We start from the raw sequence: 20,655 nt of genomic DNA, 5'->3' as shown, positions 1-20,655 counted from the left end.
ATTACTGCAAACTCTTCATTGGCTATAAAAAAAATATACCAAAATATAAATAAAAAGCAAGGGCAACTAGTTAAAAAAAAAAAAAAAAAAAAAAAAAAAAACAAAACAGCTTAAGAATAATTATAAAAATAATAATTTTTCTGTTTCTGTGAATCACCAACAACAACATTGTTTTTCTCTTCTTTTTTCTTTACGCGTTTGAACGAAAAAACCAAACCAAAAAAACAAAAACAAAAAAACAAACAAACTAAAAATATATAAAACCAAACTAAATATTTGAAAACATAAAAAAACTGAATTGAAAATTAAAATTAAACAAATATAAATTTAAAATGAAAATAAATGAAATACGCATACGAGCAGGCTCGAAGGCCTGGCACATGCGGCTCACCTTCGAGCGCCTCTCCGGCGGCTGCAACCTGCATCGCTGCAAGCTGTGCGGCAAGGTCGTGACGCACATACGCAACCACTACCACGTCCACTTCCCCGGCAGATTCGAGTGCCCGCTGTGCCGCGCCACCTACACGCGCAGCGACAATCTGCGGACCCATTGCAAGTTCAAGCATCCCATGTACAATCCGGACACGCGCAAGTTCGACAACCTGATGTCCGCCACGGCGACGGCGGTGGGCGGTGGTGCGGCCACGCCTACGGCCACACAGCTGGCGGCCGCATCTCAGGCGGCGATGGCAGCGGCGGCAGCAGCAGCATTTTCCGCGGCGCAGCAGCAACAGCAACAGCAGCAGCAACAACAACAGCAGCAGCAACAGCAGCAGCAGCAGCAACATCGCGAACAACAGTCACAACAGCAACAGTTGCAGCAACATGCACAGGCCTTGGCGCAGCAGCACATGTTGCACCAACAGCTGCAGCCGCAGCATCATCAGCAGCAGCAACACAATGCAACAAGCGAATGATACAGCCAGTATCTGGCCTGGAACTATGCTGCATGGAGCCCAGACGAGTCGACCATGAAACAGCCACCGCACTTTGTCAGCAACTATCAGCAGCAGCAGCAACAGCAACAGCAGCTGCAACATCTACAGCAGCAACAGCAACATCTACTACGCCGGGCACAGCCCCTCAATTTCTATGCACGCAACTACTATCAACCACACATTGAGGCCAAGCAACACAGCAGCAACATGCATTTGCAGCAGCAACATCGCCAACAGCAGCTGCAGCAGCAGCCAACGCAAACGATTGTCATTGATGAGAGCGACGACAATGAGCTGGAGGAGGAGCCGGGGGTCATGGCCAGCTGTATGCGACGCAGCTTCAATCATTATATGGAGCAGCTGAAACAGTTGGCGCCGTGTGCAGCTGCAGCAGCAACAGCAGCGGCTGTTGCTGATGATGTTGCTGCTGTCAACAGGTGCAATAGCAACAGCAACAATTCAACAAATGCCAATCAAATGGAAGCTAATACAATTACAACAGCCACAACCACTAATAGTAATGCTAATGCTAATGCTAATCATAATAATTGTAATCCTAGAAACTTCAACAGACAGCTGCCACCATAAACATTGGCAACAACAGCAGCAGCAACATTGATACTCAGATCTAAGCATATGCATATATAAAGTATATATATATATATATATATATATATATATATATGTATATATAAATATTCCCAATATCTATATATATATATATATATGTATGTAATTAACTGAATGAATTCTTAAATGTTGACCATGCATTGCAAAATATTATGGTAAGCCAAATTTATTTGTCAATTATATAGGGAAAGAAAGGGGAAGATGCGAAAAGTGGATAAAGTATGGAATCAAACGCTGATCTGTGCACGATTCATGGTTTCAACAGGATTCAAATGTTTGCTAATGCAATAGTTACAATACATATATAGAAGATGAACTTAACAATATTTGTAAAGAACTTACAAAAAAGGGTTTCCAAGGCAGCCAAACAGAGAACTTTTAAAGAGATTGTGCATTAAAAATATATATAAAAATATTTAAATATATATATATAAAAATCTTCAAGTAAATATTTGATCAGCACTTTAAAACTTTAACTAACTGTTAGTATATAAACCTTTTTTTTTTTTTTTTTTGTTTTTGGTAGACCTGACAACCCTGTTTCTCTGTCAACCCTAGAGCAAATTATGTGCCAAACTGTTTGCACCCCTTTGTTGTTGCATTTAACACTAATGTGCGCACGCTTGCAGCAAATCTAAACAGACCTATATCTATACCTATATATATATATAGTCGACTATATGCACTTTGAACTCACTTTAAACATAATCATGAGAGATTTTCTTAAAAAGTAAAAGGCACAAAGACATTGTTAAGCTCGAGATTTTCTGTGTGTGCAGCTAATTCACATCTAAATGTAATAATCATGTTAAATATAAAACAAAATCTGTAAAATATTATAAAAATCAAAAAACACAACTCTATACTTATACAGCATATAAATATATATATATATATATTTAGTACATAATCGAAATAGTAGCAGGAAAAGAAGAAAATATTTATTATATGTGCGTTTTAATGTTAAATCTGGAAGACATATGCATACGATGCCCTATTAGTATACAATTATTAATTAATTAACAAACTGCAAAATGTTAATTTATTTATATACATATACATATACATAATATAACACGTGTGTGTGCGAGAGTGAATGCAGAACAAAAGTAAACATAAAATAATGGGAAAAAAACGCGCAAAAATTGAAAGCCCTCGCCCCAGTCAGCCTTAGCCCTAGCTTCCCAAAAGCCCCCCACATTGTATTATATCAGCAATAACCCTAGGTATATATATACATATAAATATAGCCGATAACTGATAGATGCATGTGAGTGCCGGGCGCGTTCGGTTAACCAGTCTCTATACAATTTAGTTTATATCTAATATTAAAATATAATTTTTGCAGCATTTTTTTAATAAGCCACTGTATATACAGCCCTCTATATATATATATATATCAATAGATGTATATATATTTATCTTTTTTACATATCTTTTTCACTAAGTAGTTTTGTGCAATTTTTTGAAATTTGTTATAAGTTTCTTTGCCTAAAAAGAAAGAGCTAAATCTGAGGTGTTAAAACATTAAAAAATTATTTATTTGTTCTAATTTATAACACACTCAAATTGTTTAGTAATTAGTGCTACATCAAATACTGCCCCGACTTAACATTTGTTTTTTTTTTTTTTACGTATTTTAATTTTTTTTGTAATTTTGAACTTTTTGCTTTTGTTACGAAATGAAATTTATCTATATATATATTATATATACGATGTGATAACTATAGTTAAACTTAAAAACACACACACACCAACACACCACACACACACACACAACACACCAATACACACATATTACAAAATGAAATTATATTAATAATTATAAATGGAAGCAGAGCTGGAAGAGATGTCTATATGATATATATACGTATATATGTATGTATGTATATATGTATATATTTCAAATTTGTGGTATGCAAAATGGTGCTAAATCCAAATATATACTTTAATTGAGAAAGCCAACCCGCAGCTGGCCCCCAGCTGACCCCCTAGCTGCGCCCCCACCCTCCTGAATCGTAGACAGCTTTTCAACTTATGTATGTGCAATATGACTAGTTTTTTCGAAGTTCTCTTTTAAGTGCAAAGTGGCATGTGGAATATTTAATAATAATAATTTAAAACTAAAAAATAAATACAATTAATTAAAAGAAACTTAGCGTGGGAGCGAAATAAATGTAGTAAAAAAACAAAAACATTTGAAGCGAATGTTAACATATCAAATATGAATATGAATATGAATATATTCAGTGTATGTATGTTGTATTTGTAACTGAACAATTGGTACTATATACATATATAAATATGTATAGGGATAATACAATTAGCAACATTTCTGTGTCTATTTCAATAAATATTTCAAATGTCATAATCTAACATTAAAATAGTAGCAAATTAAGAACTGCCCCCAAACGCCCACTCGCCCCGCCCACTTCATATTTATTAACAACAACAAAAACAACAAGACACCCAACAACAAATTTATTATGTTTATTATGTTAATTTTTTCTTAATTAAATTTAACAGCCGATAAAAATAAATTTTAAAAAAGTTTTAGACTTTTTTACTTTTTAACTAGTTTCAATGTAATATTAGATCTTAAGCATTAACTTTAGCTTGTATTAATAAAACGCAATACAAATAATTTTAGTTTTATTTATATAAAAAACAAAGAAAAAACAACAAAAGCAAAATGAAAAAAAAAAAAAAAAAAAATTTGCAGCATTTGTTAAAATCTTTTGATTAAATATATATTTTTACAAATATTTTTAATAAACATTCTATCCATAAAGCCAGCGTTATATTTCAATTGAGTGCAAAATACAAAACTAAACAAAATATATATAATAATAATAATAATAAAACAAAAATAATAATCATCATATTAATAACCCGCAACATCAAACGACAAATTGCATAAACAATTGAAATTTTTTGAAATTAAAAAATATTTACAAAAATAAAAAAAATATAAATAAAAAATGGTGATTCATTTATTCTTTCTTTCCTTTCTGAGTTGTTCGCTTTGAATTGTGCTTCCAAAAGAGTTTTTTAAGGGCTGCCCATTAGGAATTTATCATGCATATATATTTAGATATATGACTTACATATATACACGCACACACACACACAAACACACACACACACATGCATACAAGCTCAGTGAAACATGTGTCAAGTTTTATGTACTTATTACCTCGGCCCAATTTCCTGTTTTTTTTTTTTTAACCTTTAACTTTTATAATTATTTATTTATTATACAATATATACATATAAAAATATATGTATATTTATATGTGCTCTCATTATTTTTAAAAGTTTTTTAGGTGATTTTTTTTTTTATTTTTCGCTTAGTTAATAAATGAAAATCGAAAAGAGAGCAAAATGATGCGACGCACAAATGAGTTACACCCAATAAAATAATGAACAAATGTTTATAAATTATTATATATAATGAACTTTTATGTTAATTATACACACACACACACACACATACATACAAACATACTTATGCAGCGATATATATATACATATATAATTATATATATATACTATATACTTGTCATTCAAATCGATTGTGTTATCCATTTGTGCTCAAAACCTTATAATAACTACAATTTATATAAATATATATACACTATATATATGTATATATCTGATTTGTGACTAATTTTATTTAAAAAGAAAATATATATATTTATATATATATTTAACCATCTATTAAAGTATTTCAGCAAAATAAAATCTCAACGGAGGCATTTTTTCAATTCTTTCAAACATATATGTAACAGATCCTAGCTATATATACATATATATACATTTATAGATTTAGTTTTAGCTTTAATATAAAAAAAATGAGCTGAAATTTTTAAATTTAAAAAACAAAAATCAATACAACTTGCACGCTTGAATGTGAAGGGCATCGAAATACTTAATTTTACAAGCTAAAAGAACATAGTTTTTCTTTAAATTTGTATTTTTAGTTTTTTTTATATTATTTTTCTTCTCTTCGTTTTTTATATATATATTTTTTTTTTCCTTTTGTTTTTCATACTCGAACTATTTTTTGTATTTGATGCGCGTTATGTTAATTAAGTTGCTTGAACGTAGTTAGCCAACAGCTATATATGCATACATATATATATACATATATATGTATATAGTAAATATAGTCTGTTTTTGTGTTTTTTTTTTTTTCGTATATATAAAAATTAATTAGTTACGCCAAATTTTTAGTTTGTATTTGCCTATGACAACCAATATTATTTTTGCTCACAAAAAAAACTCTCTCTCTCTCTCTCTCTCTCTCTCTCTCTCTTTTACCATATGTCTATCATACTCTCTCTTTCTAACTCGCTCTATCTCAATCTCTCTCCCTCTCTATCTCTCTCTGTCACGCTCCCACTATCCTTATCATATTAAAAAAAAAAAAAAAACAAATCTATACCAAATTCAAAAATCAAAAAAAAAAAAAAAATCAAAAACAAAAACAAATACGATCTATTTCTCTGGGCTGATTTTCGTCCCGCTCGACGGGCTGTTGTGTGTCTGTTCTTCTCTTTCTCGTTCTCGACAACAGGCCTCGCCGCTCGTCACCACCTCTCGACACCGCTCTCGACCTCCTCGTCGGCCTCGCCCCCGCCGCCGCCGTTCGGCATGCAGCTGTCGGCCGCGTTGAAGAGCGAATACCATCATCCTTTGCACTATATACGCGCTGCTGGCAATGGCCATAATACCGCCGGCGGCACACCCCCCGCCCACGGCTACAATGCCGGGCAGGCGGCCGCCCTGGGCGGCGGCTCTACAACACCCACTAGCACCGGTCACAATTCGCATCACACCATGTCGTATCACAATATGTTTACGCCGTCTCGGGATCCGGGGACCATGTGGCGCTGTCGCTCCTGCGGCAAGGAGGTGACCAATCGTTGGCATCATTTCCACTCCCACACCGCCCAGCGTTCAATGTGTCCCTATTGCCCGGCTACGTACAGTCGCATCGATACGTTGCGATCGCATCTGCGGGTCAAACATCCGGATCGACTGCTGAAGCTCAACTCGATGTAAAGGCGGGGCGGGCGGCTGAATGGCTACGGCTACGGCTACGGTTACGGCTATACACAGCGGACAACATTTAGCAACTACAATAACAACTACTACTACTACAACTACAACATGTAAAGGACATCCAAATTGATTTGTCGCGTCTTTTCCTACTAACGTTTAAGTGTCTTTCATTCGACTCGGGAGTTCAACCTAACAAATAGATATACATATGTAATTATAACAGTTGTATAACAGTTATATAACAACAAAAATGAGTTATATAACACATATGACAGTTATATAACTTATAAGAGTTGTATAACAGCTTTTATAACTGTTATAACTTGTATAACAGTTTTTTTTTATAACTGATATATAACTTGCATTTAGTCGCTTTGTACATTTCACTCTGCCCCCAAATATGCGGAGCCAAATTTTGAAAGCCTCAATCAGCAATAACCCAAAATATATAGAACCGAAGATGCTAAAAACAAAAAAACAAAAAAGAATGAAAATTATGAAAAAATAATGAAATAACTATAAACTATATATATATATACTAAAGTATGCATGAAGAAGAAGAAGAACACATACCATCATATGTGCTAATGAGAAATCAATGGACTATCTATAGAAACGAATGTTTTTCATTTGCTATAAAGATTCTATATAACGGTTTTGGTTGCTTAAACTAAAGTAGCCCCACCTTCTATAAAACCGGGCACTAAACTAACTAAATTTAAGTCGAAAATCTAGCGTGTATTTAGCATTCGATGTAAACTTTACTAAAGAAAACAAAAAACAACTTTAAAGGTTTCTGCGTGTCGTTTCCTAATATAAACAAATTAAATACAACTATAAAATTAAATGTAAAAGTAAAAAAAAAAATAATAATAAGAAGAAGAGGACAGTCCAAGGTCCAGTCACAGTCACCTACTCGTATACTACTCATATATTATCACATTAGACTTTTAGTTGGCATACAAACACATACACACACAAACACAAACCCACACACACACGCATATATATGCAAATATTTTTATTAATTTTACTATATATAGATATAAATATATATACATATATATGATTTTTGCAGAGTACATTGCTTACTCAAAGAACTACGAAGAAATTTTGATATACCTCAAATGCATTTCAGTTTTATTGTTGATTGATTGCTTAATATTAATATTTTAATTACTATATATTAGCAAACTATTTTAATTACAACAACAACAACAACAACTATTTTGTTTGTTTTGTTAGCTGCGTTAAATTAATTCAACTTTTTGTATGGTTAAAGTTTTTTTTTAATTTTATGTTTTGTTAGACTAAATGCGAACCACTTGAACCACCTCACAATTTTGTTAAACACTTACGTTAAGCTTAAGTATATAAACATATAAATAAATAAAATAAAAATAAAAACAAAAAAATATATAAAATTTTGAAATAATTCATATCAGCAACTGTTAAGTAAACTAAATTTAATAAATATCTAAGTAAATGCTTCGATTAGAACTCATTGGATTTTTTCTTAAACATAAATAAACAATTAACAAAAAAAAAATTAAAAAAAAAAATCTTAATATTAAATATAAATAGCAATTTTGATTAATTTTAGACATTTTGTGATAAACAAAATTTATGGTTTGGCACTTATTGAAGAATAAATGAAAACGATAAGAGAAAAAATAATTAAAATTTAAAAATTAAAAAATCAATGTGATATTTTCGGCACAAAAAACTTTACATAAACAAAATTATGAATACAAGTGAATGAATTAAAAATAATAATAATTAGGGAGAGGCAACATGAAAATGTTAAATTTCATAAATTTCTGTTGCTTGCCTTTTTTTTAGTTATGTAAATGCTTTTGTAATAATTATGTTTTTAAAGCAAAATTTATTATATTTCGGTCCAAAGCACAAAATGTATAAAATAAAACAAAAATTTTAATATTTCTTAGTTGATAATTTACCAATTATTTTTACGCTTAAGTTACGTATGTATATATGCATATGAATATACATATATATATATATAATTATTATTTTATTTAGTTTTAAAAACTCTTCAACAAAAATATTGCAGCAACAACATTTACAACAACACACAGATATATGTACCAAAAATGTAATAAATATGAAATTATATAAAAAAAAAAAAATAATAATTATACTATATACTAAACAGATATACTAAATAATACTAAATGCTAAATTGGGATGACCTCAAGCGAAGAAACAAAAAAGGGCAAGCGCAACTCTTTCGAGCGTATTTTTATATATATACAAATCAAAAACAGAAGAAAAAAATATATATATACATAGGGCTCTGCTATCTGATAAATAAAAGTAGCAAAATAATAACAAATCAAAATAATGAAGTATCTCGCACCACACTTAACCAGATTTACTGTAATTATTTTTTCACTCTGCACTCGACAATTTTATATAAATAACAATTAACAACAACAAAAAAATGAAGAAAAATACAAAACTCGTGCTCAAATACGTGCATATACAAATATATATATATATACTATATATATATCTTTATTATTATAAACTAAAAACTTTTTCGTCGTCTAATCAATTATCTGCATTATATATGTATAAAATTATATTTATATATATATTGCAAAGTTTATTCCAATTAAATAAATAAATTACAAATCAAAATATACACACCTAGCAGCATTTGAATGTCGAAAAAAAAAGAAAATAAACAAAACCAAATAAAATTTATGATTATTATTAATAAACAGTTTGTTTCATATAGCTTTAGTTGAAAGTCCTCTCTGTTGGAAGCACAATTCAAGTCGTTAGGTTTTCGGGAGGTTGATTGCAAATGTTGGTTGTTTCTCTCTTTCAGATAATTTTATTAAAATAAATTCAACAGATTGATGAAATAAATACATATGAGTAAGTATGTGCCATAGTAAGTATAAATGACTTGAAGACTGGCAAGTCTCTAAGTGCAAAAGCCAAACACAAAGTCTATGATTCAACCAATTTACGCGTCTCATCCTTCAGAGCGGCATTTATATAAGCTATGGAAAAATACAAATATTGATATAATCAATAAATCCGTGAGAGGTAACGAAATAACTAGACAATTTGATATGTACATATAATTTGACAGTACTGAATATTTGTATGCTAAAGCAATCGAAATCATAAATACTAAGAGAATCGAAAATATCGAGCTTCAAACGGGTTCCCGCCATATATTCAAACAACTTTCAAAATTATTGCCACATTTTGAAGCGCTGCCACACCGTCGGAATACATTGACAGTTCGCCTTCTTGTTCAGTAGTTTTAGTATATTACTATTTGGTATTTTGTATGTTGTCGATGCGGTCACACAGATGCCGTGGTGCACAGTTTTGGGATTTTTAACAGGATTTGTGTGCCCATAGTTGCAGTGTGTGAAAATATCAATGTAAAAATACGAAAATTAAAAATACAGACGCACAGATTAAAGAAAACTGTGTAGAAGCAAAAGACGCGGGAATATTTTCATAAATAAACAAATTATTGCAACAAATTAAAACAAAAACGGCGTAAGTATTCAATACAAGAAGCAATCTATGCAGCCAGTGCAAAATTCGCGCGGTGCGCTGAAAATTTTGCATAAATTCGTGAAATATTTGTATATGTGTGCGTTGTGTGTGTGTGTGTATGCGCGCGAGTGTATGTGAGGCTGAAGTGTATGCGTGTGTGTATGTGTTTTCATATGAGTGAGTGTATTGAAAAAATCCATCTCTTCGCTACGCATTTCACCCCTCAGAGCTGGTGTTGCTGCTGACGCCGCTGCTGCCGTCGCTGCTGCTGCTGCGCTTGCCACTGGCCATTTATTTGACATCTTCAGGGTCATTGCTGAGCAGAATTGTTGCAGTTGCAGCGCCACCTCTGGCCGACCCCCTACCCCCTTCCCAGTTACTCGTGGCACATCCTACGGCGGCTGCTGGCGTGAACACCCCTAATGCGACGCCCACGTAATGCAACTCTTGCCTACCGCAAACCACCGCCGCTGACCCGTTTTTTGCGCATTCATTGATCTTCGTGCCTCTTCTTGTGTATCTGTTGTCTGTGTACAGGTTAAACCGGCTAAGCGGAATGTTAACGACCCTTAAAAATCAGTGTTTATTATTTCAATTTCTTCTTGTTTACTGTTTTTTTTTTTTTTCTTAAGAAAAGTGTTATGCAAGTGAATTTAGGAAAAAAAATGATGCAAATGTTTTTATTTATTTATTTTATTTTTTTTTGCTCTTATCAATTCGCTTCTTTAGGTCTTACTGTAGGTCAAATTTATTTATTTTCTTTTTTGCTGTTGCGCTCTTTTTCGCGCTTTTTATTCTTTGTTTATATTTTGCAGACACTTTGTTGTGCTTTTGCTTATTGTTATTGGTCTTTCAGCTGCGTGTGATAAACGCATAAATAATCCGCGATAATTTTTCACTGCATTTATCTATCATACATGTATGTATGTATGCATGTATTTGGGTCTGTAGTACTACGTTCACTAGCATGAAAACTATTTGATTCATTAATCAAAGACATTTCGTAGACGCACGCCCACAGCGCGGACTCGCGCCATAGCGTAAATATCTTAAAAACCTAAAATGTAAATAGAATTTCTTGAGATATGAATTTTCTATTTTTCGATGCCACAGTTCATAAATCGTTAAATAAGAATATATGTGTGTGTGTGAGCGTGTACAGTGATGACGGGCTAAAAGTGTAGGAATATGTACATGTGTTTTCTGCAGTTTGTGTTTAATGTATACTATTATTAAGAGACTTTAAAAACAATATTAAAAAATGTGAATTTTTTATATATTATTTTTTATTTGAAATATCTCTGTCTTAAACTAATTTTTTTTTTTTTTTTTTTTTTTTTTCAATAATTACAATTTTTAATTTTTTGCTTTAATATCATCTTCAAGTCAAATCTGACCATTTCTTTTAACTACCCTCGCTTACAACTACTTTGCTAATTTAATGTACATTTTTATTAATTTTTTTGAAACATTTTTGGCTGTGTTCCCAAGGGATTTGTTCGTCTTTGGCGCGTTTACTGTATCCCAAAAATAATTCCATTGAATCCCTAGCGATGCTCTTTCCAAATATTGTTGTTGCTATTGCTTTGTGGTTTTGCTTGCCCCAGAGAAATTCTAGTTCAGTTGAGTTTGTTTTTTGTGAGTGAGTTTCGAGCAAACAGTTGAATTTTGGCGGCCGCATCGATCGCATCCACATCGTTCGGCGCGCAGCGCATTTGGCCAAGAGACTCGTTTAGGCGGAAAATGCTGTGTGGCGGCAGTGCGTGGATTTATTTATAGCATTTGTGCTGATTTTCGACCATTCGGGCACGAATAACCAAAGCAAATTTCCAATTAACTGCACATAAAACGAAATAGTTTGTCGATTTTAATAAACATATATATTTCCAAATATACATATATATATCTAGTGTGAGGAGAAGTGAGAATTGATCCAGCATAGAGTTATATAACTATGTAATTGCCGTTGGCCACTGGCGGACATGTCGAACAAATTTCAACGTAGCTCCCCCCAGATGCTGGGCGTGGAGGCGTCCACCGTCTCGTCGACGGCCAGCAATCAGCCGCGCAAACGTGTGAAGCGCTGCTGCAGGAACTTTGTCACCTTCATGTGCACACAGGTGGGCGTGGGCGCGCTCATTGTGTTCTATGCCATCTGCGGCGCATTGGCCTTTATGAACATCGAGCGCAAGTATGTGGACGAGACGGCGAAGGTGGTGCTCAGCCTGCGTTACAATTGCTCGCAACGGCTGTGGAACATCACCGAGGAGCTCAATTTGATTGATAAAAAACTTTGGGTGAACGAGACGAATGCCGTGCTGCAGGCCTACCAGGTGCAAATCGCGGCGATCATCAAGAACGGCTATGTGGGCCGGAGTCCGGCGCAAATCTGGAGCTTTCCGGCCGCGCTGATGTTTTGCCTCTCGGTGATCACAATGATTGGCTATGGGAACATGGTGCCGCGCACGCCGTGGGGCAAGGGCTTCACTGTCATCTACGCCACCTTTGGCATACCCCTCTACATACTCTACTTCCTCAACATGGGACGTGTGCTGGCGCGCTCCTTTAAGTTTCTCTATCGCTCCATGCACGAGTGCACCCAGGAGCGCAACTACGATGCACGCTTGGAGGCGCTTGAGAGCGGCAGTCTGGGCGCCCTGACGCTGCGCAAGAAGATCATTGTGCCGTCGACGGCCTGTCTGTGGGTCATCATCTTCTATGTGCTGACGGGCACCATTATGTTCGCCAACTGGGAGAAGTGGAGTTTTCTGAATAGCTTCTACTTTTGCATGACGTCGCTGTGCAAGATCGGCTTCGGTGACTTTGTGCCGGGCGCCTCGCTGACCACAGCAGCGGATGTGGACGCAGCCACACAGAAACTGCGCGAAGACATCTCCGCCGATCCCAATGAGGTGTCCGATCTGCAGCGCATCACCGATCAGCAGTTCAAGCTGGCCATCAATTTCATATACATGCTGCTGGGCATGGGTCTGTTGGCCATGTGTCGCAACTTGATGCGGGAGGAAGTGTCGGTAAAGCTCAAGGAGATGAAGGAGGATGCCAAACTGTGTGTGGAGGATACGCGACATCGCTTCGTTGGCTGCTGTGGCGATCCTCGCGATTTCTATGATAATGATTATTACTAGGAGTGTGTGTGTTAGAGTGTGTGTATGCGTGAAAGTGTGTGTGTGTGTGTATGTCTGTCTGGTTGCTGCTGGCTCTGTTCAAAGTATTGCCTGGATTGCTCTCTGATGCTTCTCATCTTCCTCTCAGCTCACCATTGATCAATTTCTGCAACTACAAGAGCGGATTCGAAACTTCGAGGGCATGCTTGGCGGCAGCAGCGGGGAGCGTTTATGCACGCCAAGCACTTCGGCCGGTCCATTTCGAATATTCTCCGTGGCCGGTTTTCAGAATCGCGCCAACGACATTGTCTACTGTCCGCCCATTGTGCGCCAGCAGTCGCAGCATGTGGATGACTCCAAGGCAATTATCTACTTTGGTGGCGATGTGCAGGACTTTCCGGAGAGCATGGAAACGAACCGCGACAGCCGCGGCTACATGAAATACAATCTGGAGAACTCTGCGATATTGCTGCGCGAAGCCTTTCCGCGCTCCCACATTATAGTCATACGACCGGTTCGGTAAGCATATCAAATGCGATATCTGATTTTTAGCTTGACTAATTTCTGCTTTTGCCTTTTGCTTTTAGCATGGAATTTAAGACCTTCAGTTGCTTTGATAATTTCGTGCGTGGAAATAATGCAGGTGTGCCGGATCATACGCCCATGAACCATGCGCTGCAACATTTAGAAAAGTGAGTTTTAGGTCTATTGTTATCTGAGCATTTAATAATCTCAATTATCTCCTTTTCTGACCCACAGACTGCTACAGAATCTATCGCAACGCCTGATCTCAATACCCGAAAACGAGATACTCGACCAGGCAGCCCAGGCGGCGGCCGCAGCGGCTGCCGTTGCTGCTGCTGCAGCAGCAGCTGCCATGACGCTCTCAAATGCCACTGTGAACTCAGAGTCTAGCTCAGCCTCAGTAGCTGCAGCTGCCGCAGCGGCGGCGGCGGCAGCAGCGGCGAACGACAGCAGTCAGGAAATGGACATAGATATACTGCAGGTGCAGGAGAATGTGACTGTGGATGCAGATGGTGCCGTGATCTTTCCCATCGTCTCCGCTGGCAGCACGGAGACGAGCACAGCTACTAACAATGGTGGCAATGTCAACAATAGCAACAATAAAGATGCTCTGCTTAACAATCATCAAGAGTCGAACATCCAACAACAGCAGCAACAGCTGCAGCAACAACAACAGCTGCTGCAACAGCAACAACAGCAGCCGCAACAGACAGTTGTTAAGGCCGCGTCAGCGCCAATGAACAATGTGGATCACTACAACAACACAACAAACAGCAGCAATGATTGCGCCGCTGATCGGCAACCGTCGCTGCCAACGCAACCGCAGCAGCCGCGACCGGCGACGCCAACGTCCGAGAATAATCCATTGTGGTGGCGGGAGAATCTGAACTTGGACAAGTCCAAGCTGGTGCTGATAGGCTTCAGCAAGGGCTGCGTCGTGCTCAATCAAGTGAGTCACATTTGGTGTAAAAATCGCTAACAAATTTTTACTACGTTATCAATCCAATCTTACAAAAACTCTCACTTAAACATTTGAACATTTATTGATGCGCGTTTGCTTGCAGTTCATCTATGAGTTTCATTATCTGAAAACGTTGACGCCCGATGACAGCAGCATGTGCCGGCTGCTCTCGCGCATAACGGACATGTATTGGCTGGACGGCGGGCATGGCGGCCAGAAGAACACATGGATCACATCACGCAGCCTGCTGGAGACGCTTACGCGAATGGGTCTGTTTGCCTGCTACTTTGTCGAGTTCCAGTATTAATTGCATTTTACTTTTCAGGCATGAACATACATGTGCACCTCACACCCTACCAGGTGCAGGACGATCGGCGGCCCTGGATACGCAAGGAGGAGAAGCTGTTCACCGAGATGTTGCGGCGCTTGAATGCGCCCATTACGCGACACTTGCACTACGATAACCAGCCGGCGAATCTGATGACGCACTTTGAGGTGCTGCAGGCATTCTGTCAGCACGTCCATTCGCTCAATCAGCAGCAGTTGCAGCAGCAGCCCGGCCATGAGCAGCCAATTGTGGCCACAAACAATGGCTCGAGCGGTGCTAGCAACAATCTGCTCGATGCCAGCGATGAGGCAAAGTGACAGCTTCAATTGCATCCACACCACCATAGGCGGCGTTTACATGCGATGCGCAAGGGCGCCGCCGCTGCTAAGCGATTGCAGCTGCAGCAGCTACGGCAGCAGCAACAACTGCTGTTATCAACGGATGCCGCCTCGTCGTCGGCGTCCTCTCGCTTGGCCGCAGCACTGATTTCCTCTGCGGTGGCTCTCAGTGCTGTTTCGACTTCAAGCACGGCCTGTACGGCGAGTATTGTAAATAATCATCATCAAAGCCATACACCACAACAGCAGCAACAACAGCAGCAACAGCAACAACAGCAGCAGCAACACACCACAGCACGGACACACTTTCAGCAACAGGCACATTCACATCAGCACTCTCACAGGCATCATCATCACCATCACCACCATCATCACCACCACCACCATCACCAGCAGCCAAATCATTCGCACAATCACCATCAATGTCGCACGAAACGCAAACTGCAAAAATTGTATTATACGCTTTGCCGTTAGACTTGTACACCTAATTATAAACTATCTATACAAAAATATATTTTATGCTACTACTTTATGGCTTAAGGTAGCCTAAGTTGTGTCCCCACTGAAATTTCTCTCTCTTTATACGAATTATGTAAAGCTAAGGTCGCGTCAATTGTTGTGCTGAAACAGATTCTAAATGTACATTTGTTTTCTATAGTTTATGCGTATTGTCCAAAAATATTTATTTATTTTTTTTTTACTTTCCCCCCTTTTTATACTATCAGACTTAAGAAAAGGAAAATCTCGTCAGTGCAATAATAATACATCTTTCTTACTTTTATACTTTTCCCCTTAATACACACAATCTTTCCACTTCCAACCTATTTTAAAATGCCTACGCATTTAAATCAAACTTAACAATTTCGATCAACAGGAATTTCTACAACAAAAAAATCAAATTTATCCACAAAAACATAGAGCCGGAAGTATCCAAACAATATTCAATAAAAACAAAAACAAAGCAAAAAAAAAAAAATAAAATAAAATAAAAATGAAAAACTCTGATTAAGTATTACTTAGCGTTAAGTAAGCATAATTTAAGTTCCAAAACCTTAACAAAAATAGGCTTACAGAATCAATTAATCATAATAGTAATGCCTTTATTGTACTTTATTTAATGAATTTTGTAAGATTACTTACAAAGGAAAACAAACGATTTTGCTCTATGTATTGTGTACGTAGTTCAATGTTGTACTACAAAATTCTAAGTAGACCAACTCCATGAAAATAAAACAAAATAAAAAAAGCAAGAATTAAATATTTGCAGAAACGTTCCTTAATATAAAAAGATAAAAGAGAGTCATCAAATCCCGACAACATACATATACAAAAGATAAATGCAAAACAGTCTCCAACACGCAGCATACAATGGGATTGCAAAACTTTACTTACATAGTAATCTATAAAAAAACAAAAAAAAAAGTTTCGTACCTTTTAGAATTTGCAGTTCAAAATTGTCAGTAAAAATTGTACGGCTTGAAAGTAAGTAAATACTTATGTTGCAAGTCCCAAAACCCAAATGAGGAGATATCAAATGGAATGATACCTTCATTATAAAAAAAAAAAAAATAATTAAATAGACTTCTATGTAAAGCAGGCTTCTGATTCTAGCGTGTCTAGTAATAAATGAAATTAAGCATAAACGCACTTTATTGGGGGTTGGCGAGGAGCTGGACCAGAAGACTGGATTCCCAATTGGAAGAGCCAAAAAGTAAGTTTCGAATCACATTTTTTTTTTTTTTTTTTTTTTTTTGAAAATCTTTATGAATTACGTATTTTTATTCGATCTACTTAAATGTAATGCATGGTTACCTTTCTGTTGTTTTTTGTTTTTAAATAAATTACACGTTTATCGTAAAATATTCTACAAAAAATATCAGTTGTGATGCCTTTTTATCAACTAGATGGAGTAATCTTTGAGATGCGCATGAGATAGCTGTCGAGTCGCTTTGTTTTGTTGTTTTTCGGTGTCCTGCTAAGCCAATCACACGAAACACAAACAAAACACTACGCACAATGATTTTGGCAGTTGGCATTTGTCGTCCACTCATCGCTGCCGTCGCAGCAATCACACACGTGGTCATTCACTCGAGAGGCCCAAACCCAGACGTCCAGGCCCCGGCCCGTGATATGCCTTTTTTGGTATTTACAATAGAAGCGTCCATTGGAGCAGGCATTCGTGCTGGGCTCATCGCTGCCATCACTAACACAGTCACAATAGTTGTCATTGAGATGGTCGAACGGTATCTCCTTGCTGCCATCCAGACACTTGAAATTGCCCTTGTAATTGGGCTTGTATGCGTCGTAGTCGAACAGTCGTATGCCCCTGCAAATGGTAGACGTGGCCATAATTAAACATATGTCAAATAGCACACAAAAATTTATACACACACATTTACACATACCGTATAATCTTAATAGCATCGGCACCTTGTGTTGCTGGCACAGCCAGATCGGCATCCTTACCAGGATCGAAGCCGCCTCCGCCATCGAAGTCGTCGACGTCCAGCTGTTTACTACCCAGAGACTGCATCATTTGTTTGTGCTTCCGTCGCAGCTGCTGCACGCTGGGCAACTGATTCAGCGAGAAGGCCTATTATTAATTTATGTATATTAATAGAAACGCGCAAAAAAAAAACACGATTTCTTTTTCCAACCTGATAGGCGATGAATGAGATTCCAACAAAAAATATTAAGAGAAAAAATATTTTCGATTTATCCTTGTAGAATGGCTTGTAATATATATTTTCCCGCTTCACCCATGTTTTGCGCATTTTCAATTATCTGTTGAATAGCTGTTAAAACTAATAAAATTCTTTAATCTATGTTTATTTGTTTGGCAGTCAGTTCCGCGTCAGCGATGTGGCCAAGTAATGTAAATATGAAAACAAATGTTAACCCTTATGTGAATGAGTCAGCTGAACAGCATAGCAGCTGTAATAATTGTTTGTTTACTCTGTTAACTAAGTCACAAATGTAAATGCTTTTTCTTTTTTGTCTAATATACCTACTTAGCTATATGAGAAATAGTCAATCAGATAATAGAAATTAAATTGTTAACATATTGAAATAATAATAATGAAAACGTAAAACTGTCAATGGGCATTCAATATGACACCGTGCCCACATTACGGTTAAACCAATCAGCTGTTTGTATTTGAATGTTTTCATGCAGCTGCTGCTTGCATGCACAGTGTTGTAAAAGATTTGCATTTCGCAATTGCATGCTTCCCAGCACTGTAAGAGATAAAAACCGAAAGAAAAATATTCTTGCAACACAAATATATGTATATCTATGTATATATATATAATATGGAATTGGATCAATAAAGGTCGAACGGCTATCATTAAAACTATCCACTAATTGGATTTTAAGCAAGAACGCAGGTGACGGGAAACGCTCTGCTGCGGAAGTCAGAAATAAACTGGCAAACGTGAAGAAACAAATATACAGGGAAAACAAAAACATTAAAATGAAATCGACGGCAGCAGCAAAAACGCGGCTAACCAGTCTCACCGAGGACGCATCCATAATACCCGAGGATGCGCCATTTCGCAGCCGCCTCCACTACCTGTTTGCCCAAATCGAGAAGGAGTTCGAGCAGCTCTACTTGGAGAACCTCAATCGTGAGTATAGACCCGAATCGAGTTGGATTAAAAGTTAACAAAGCAAATGAATTATTGGCCAATTGTTGTTTGCAGTTCAAGATAAGCTGGAAAATGCCACCGCAATTACCAAAGAGTCACTGACACCGTACGATCAACGTTCCGCAGCAGGCGGAGCGCTCGTTGCCACGGGCAGTGGTGGCGCCTCGCTGGCAGCCACGCCTGCTACGCCCTCCGCCCCGCTAGGCGACGAAATTGGTGCCAGTTTGCTAGCAGCTGCCTCCAGTACACACAAGAGTCTCAAGGCCAAGCTGAGCAGCGCCACAGGTGGCAGCAAGGTGAAGGCCAGCAATAAAATCAAGGCACAGACCAGTCGAATCGTCTCCAGCTTCAAGGCTCAGACGGTTGTCAGCTCGGTGGTGCGCGAGTTTGGCGGCCACAAGGATGGCATTTGGCAGGTGGCTGCCAAGGTGGGTCAGCCCATCATTGGCACAGCGTCAGCTGATCACACCGCTTGCATTTGGGGCATAGAGAGCGGACGCTGCCTGCTACAGTACCAGGGACACGCTGGATCCGTCAACTCCATTAAGTTCCATCAATGTCGGGATCTGGTGCTGACCGGCAGTGGCGATGGTACCGCACACATCTGGCAAGCAGCCGTCAACTGGGAATTGCCCAAGTAAGAGATTGCGAATAAAATCCAAATGGCCTATATTTAACTCTTCCACTTTTAGGAAAGGACACTCGTCTGAAGAGGAGCTTGATGATAGTGATGGTCAGCTGGAGGACCGCGAACGTGTTGACTCTTTGCGTACGCCACTTTGTGAGTTCACCGGACCCGGTGGGCATCTCTCAGTTGTGGTCGCTGCTGATTGGCTCTCGAGCATGGATCAGATTATCACCGGCAGTTGGGATCGCACGGCAATACTTTGGGACGTGGAGACGGCACAGCCGCTGCAACCGCTGACCGGCCATGATCATGAGCTTACCCATGTCTCTGCACATCCTACACAGCGTTTAGTTGTGACCGCTTCACGTGACACCACCTTCCGTTTATGGGACTTCCGCGATCCTATACCCGCCGTATCCGTCTTCCAGGGCCACACCGAGACGGTCACCTCGAGCGTTTTTGCGCGCAACGATAAAGTCGTCTCGGGCTCGGATGATCGCACCATCAAAGTGTGGGAGCTGCGCAATATGCGCTCCGCGCTTGCCACCATACGGACTGACTCATCCGTAAATCGCCTGGCTGTCTCCAGTGGCGGCATCATAGCAATACCCCACGATAATAGGCAGATCCGTCTCTTCGATTTAAATGGACAGCGAGTGGCTCGCCTGCCGCGCACCAGCCGCCAGGGACACAGACGCATGGTCTCATCAGTGGCCTGGTCTGAGGAGCCGGTCTTAAATTGTGACCTGTTCTCGTGCGGCTTCGATCGACGCGTATTTGGCTGGTCCATAGTCTTACCAAAGGATAATTGAAAATTAATCAAACGCTGAGCTGCATTGCAGACCAAAAATACATATAAAATATAATACGATTTTAATGCTTTTACTTGATTGTCCTTATGAAAGCGAATATCCCTCG

The 20,655-nt window shown here is 37.9% G+C and overlaps 6 protein-coding genes across 8 annotated transcripts in view; 5 read left to right on the top strand and 1 right to left on the bottom strand.

The window, feature by feature from the left end:
• The window catches only part of LOC6572866 (sex determination protein fruitless), a 136,184-nt gene extending 128,344 nt beyond the window's left edge, over positions 1–7,840 (top strand). The window contains exon 7 of one of the 2 annotated variants that reach the window (XM_015166630.3): positions 6,148–7,840. In XM_015166630.3, coding sequence (XP_015022116.1) covers positions 6,148–6,635 — 488 coding nt within the window. In that variant the 3' untranslated portion in view covers positions 6,636–7,840. Of the gene's footprint in view, positions 1–363; positions 1,580–6,147 lie in introns of those variants that run through there. The other variant, XM_015166628.3, reaches the window with a different exon arrangement.
• A 2,167-nt stretch (positions 7,841–10,007) lies between these two features.
• On the top strand, positions 10,008–15,440 carry LOC6572871 (UPF0565 protein C2orf69 homolog). Its single transcript, XM_015166635.3, has 6 exons — positions 10,008–10,184; positions 13,458–13,828; positions 13,897–14,001; positions 14,069–14,783; positions 14,899–15,064; positions 15,121–15,440. Exons 2-6 carry the CDS (start codon positions 13,512–13,514, stop codon positions 15,438–15,440), a joined length of 1,623 nt encoding a protein of 540 aa, XP_015022121.1. The 5' UTR covers positions 10,008–10,184; positions 13,458–13,511.
• On the top strand, positions 11,505–13,451 carry LOC6572870 (TWiK family of potassium channels protein 18). The gene has a single exon (XM_001998939.4). The coding sequence runs from the start codon at positions 12,167–12,169 to the stop codon at positions 13,328–13,330; it is 1,164 nt and encodes a 387-aa protein (XP_001998975.1). The 5' UTR covers positions 11,505–12,166; the 3' UTR covers positions 13,331–13,451.
• A 45-nt stretch (positions 15,441–15,485) lies between the features above and the next one.
• LOC122756787 (histidine-rich glycoprotein-like) lies at positions 15,486–16,719 on the top strand. The gene has a single exon (XM_044007284.1). The coding sequence runs from the start codon at positions 15,486–15,488 to the stop codon at positions 15,933–15,935; it is 450 nt and encodes a 149-aa protein (XP_043863219.1). The 3' UTR covers positions 15,936–16,719.
• Positions 16,720–17,409: 690 nt separating this feature from the next.
• Positions 17,410–18,359, bottom strand: LOC6572872 (glucosidase 2 subunit beta). Of its 2 annotated transcripts, none has more exons than XM_015166636.3 (3): positions 18,119–18,359; positions 17,867–18,036; positions 17,410–17,787 (listed from the first exon to the last, which is right to left on the bottom strand). In XM_015166636.3, exons 1-3 carry the CDS (start codon positions 18,233–18,235, stop codon positions 17,469–17,471), a joined length of 606 nt encoding a protein of 201 aa, XP_015022122.1. In that variant the 5' UTR covers positions 18,236–18,359; the 3' UTR covers positions 17,410–17,468. The 2 variants fall into 2 exon arrangements, with proteins under 2 accessions (XP_015022122.1, XP_001998977.1); XM_001998941.4 differs by having other exon boundaries at positions 17,867–18,054; positions 18,119–18,357.
• A 159-nt stretch (positions 18,360–18,518) lies between these two features.
• On the top strand, positions 18,519–20,622 carry LOC6572873 (WD repeat-containing protein 37). Its single transcript, XM_001998942.4, has 3 exons — positions 18,519–19,088; positions 19,164–19,746; positions 19,802–20,622. Exons 1-3 carry the CDS (start codon positions 18,935–18,937, stop codon positions 20,547–20,549), a joined length of 1,485 nt encoding a protein of 494 aa, XP_001998978.1. The 5' UTR covers positions 18,519–18,934; the 3' UTR covers positions 20,550–20,622.
• Positions 20,623–20,655: the final 33 nt, after the last annotated feature.

This window comes from Drosophila mojavensis, unplaced genomic scaffold (assembly GCF_018153725.1).
Source record: "Drosophila mojavensis isolate 15081-1352.22 unplaced genomic scaffold, ASM1815372v1 contig_16, whole genome shotgun sequence".
NCBI classification, from domain to species: domain Eukaryota; kingdom Metazoa; phylum Arthropoda; class Insecta; order Diptera; family Drosophilidae; genus Drosophila; species Drosophila mojavensis.
Note: the sequence above shows the minus strand (reverse complement) of the source record. Positions and strands in the feature narration are given on the sequence as shown.

Coding starts and splice junctions, on each gene's coding strand:
- LOC6572870 (XM_001998939.4), top strand. CDS start 12,167: ATGTCGAACAAATTTCAACGTAGCTCCCCCCAGATGCTGGGCGTGGAG.
- LOC6572871 (XM_015166635.3), top strand. CDS start 13,512: ATGCTTGGCGGCAGCAGCGGGGAGCGTTTATGCACGCCAAGCACTTCG. Junction 14,784..14,898: donor GCTGCGTCGTGCTCAATCAA/GTGAGTCACATT, acceptor GTTTGCTTGCAG/TTCATCTATGAGTTTCATTA. Junction 15,065..15,120: donor GGAGACGCTTACGCGAATGG/GTCTGTTTGCCT, acceptor TTTACTTTTCAG/GCATGAACATACATGTGCAC.
- LOC122756787 (XM_044007284.1), top strand. CDS start 15,486: ATGCGCAAGGGCGCCGCCGCTGCTAAGCGATTGCAGCTGCAGCAGCTA.
- LOC6572872 (XM_001998941.4), bottom strand. CDS start 18,235: ATGCGCAAAACATGGGTGAAGCGGGAAAATATATATTACAAGCCATTC. Junction 18,055..18,118: donor TCTCATTCATCGCCTATCAG/GTTGGAAAAAGA, acceptor AATTAATAATAG/GCCTTCTCGCTGAATCAGTT. Junction 17,788..17,866: donor GATGCTATTAAGATTATACG/GTATGTGTAAAT, acceptor TACCATTTGCAG/GGGCATACGACTGTTCGACT.
- LOC6572873 (XM_001998942.4), top strand. CDS start 18,935: ATGAAATCGACGGCAGCAGCAAAAACGCGGCTAACCAGTCTCACCGAG. Junction 19,089..19,163: donor CTACTTGGAGAACCTCAATC/GTGAGTATAGAC, acceptor TGTTGTTTGCAG/TTCAAGATAAGCTGGAAAAT. Junction 19,747..19,801: donor GTCAACTGGGAATTGCCCAA/GTAAGAGATTGC, acceptor TTCCACTTTTAG/GAAAGGACACTCGTCTGAAG.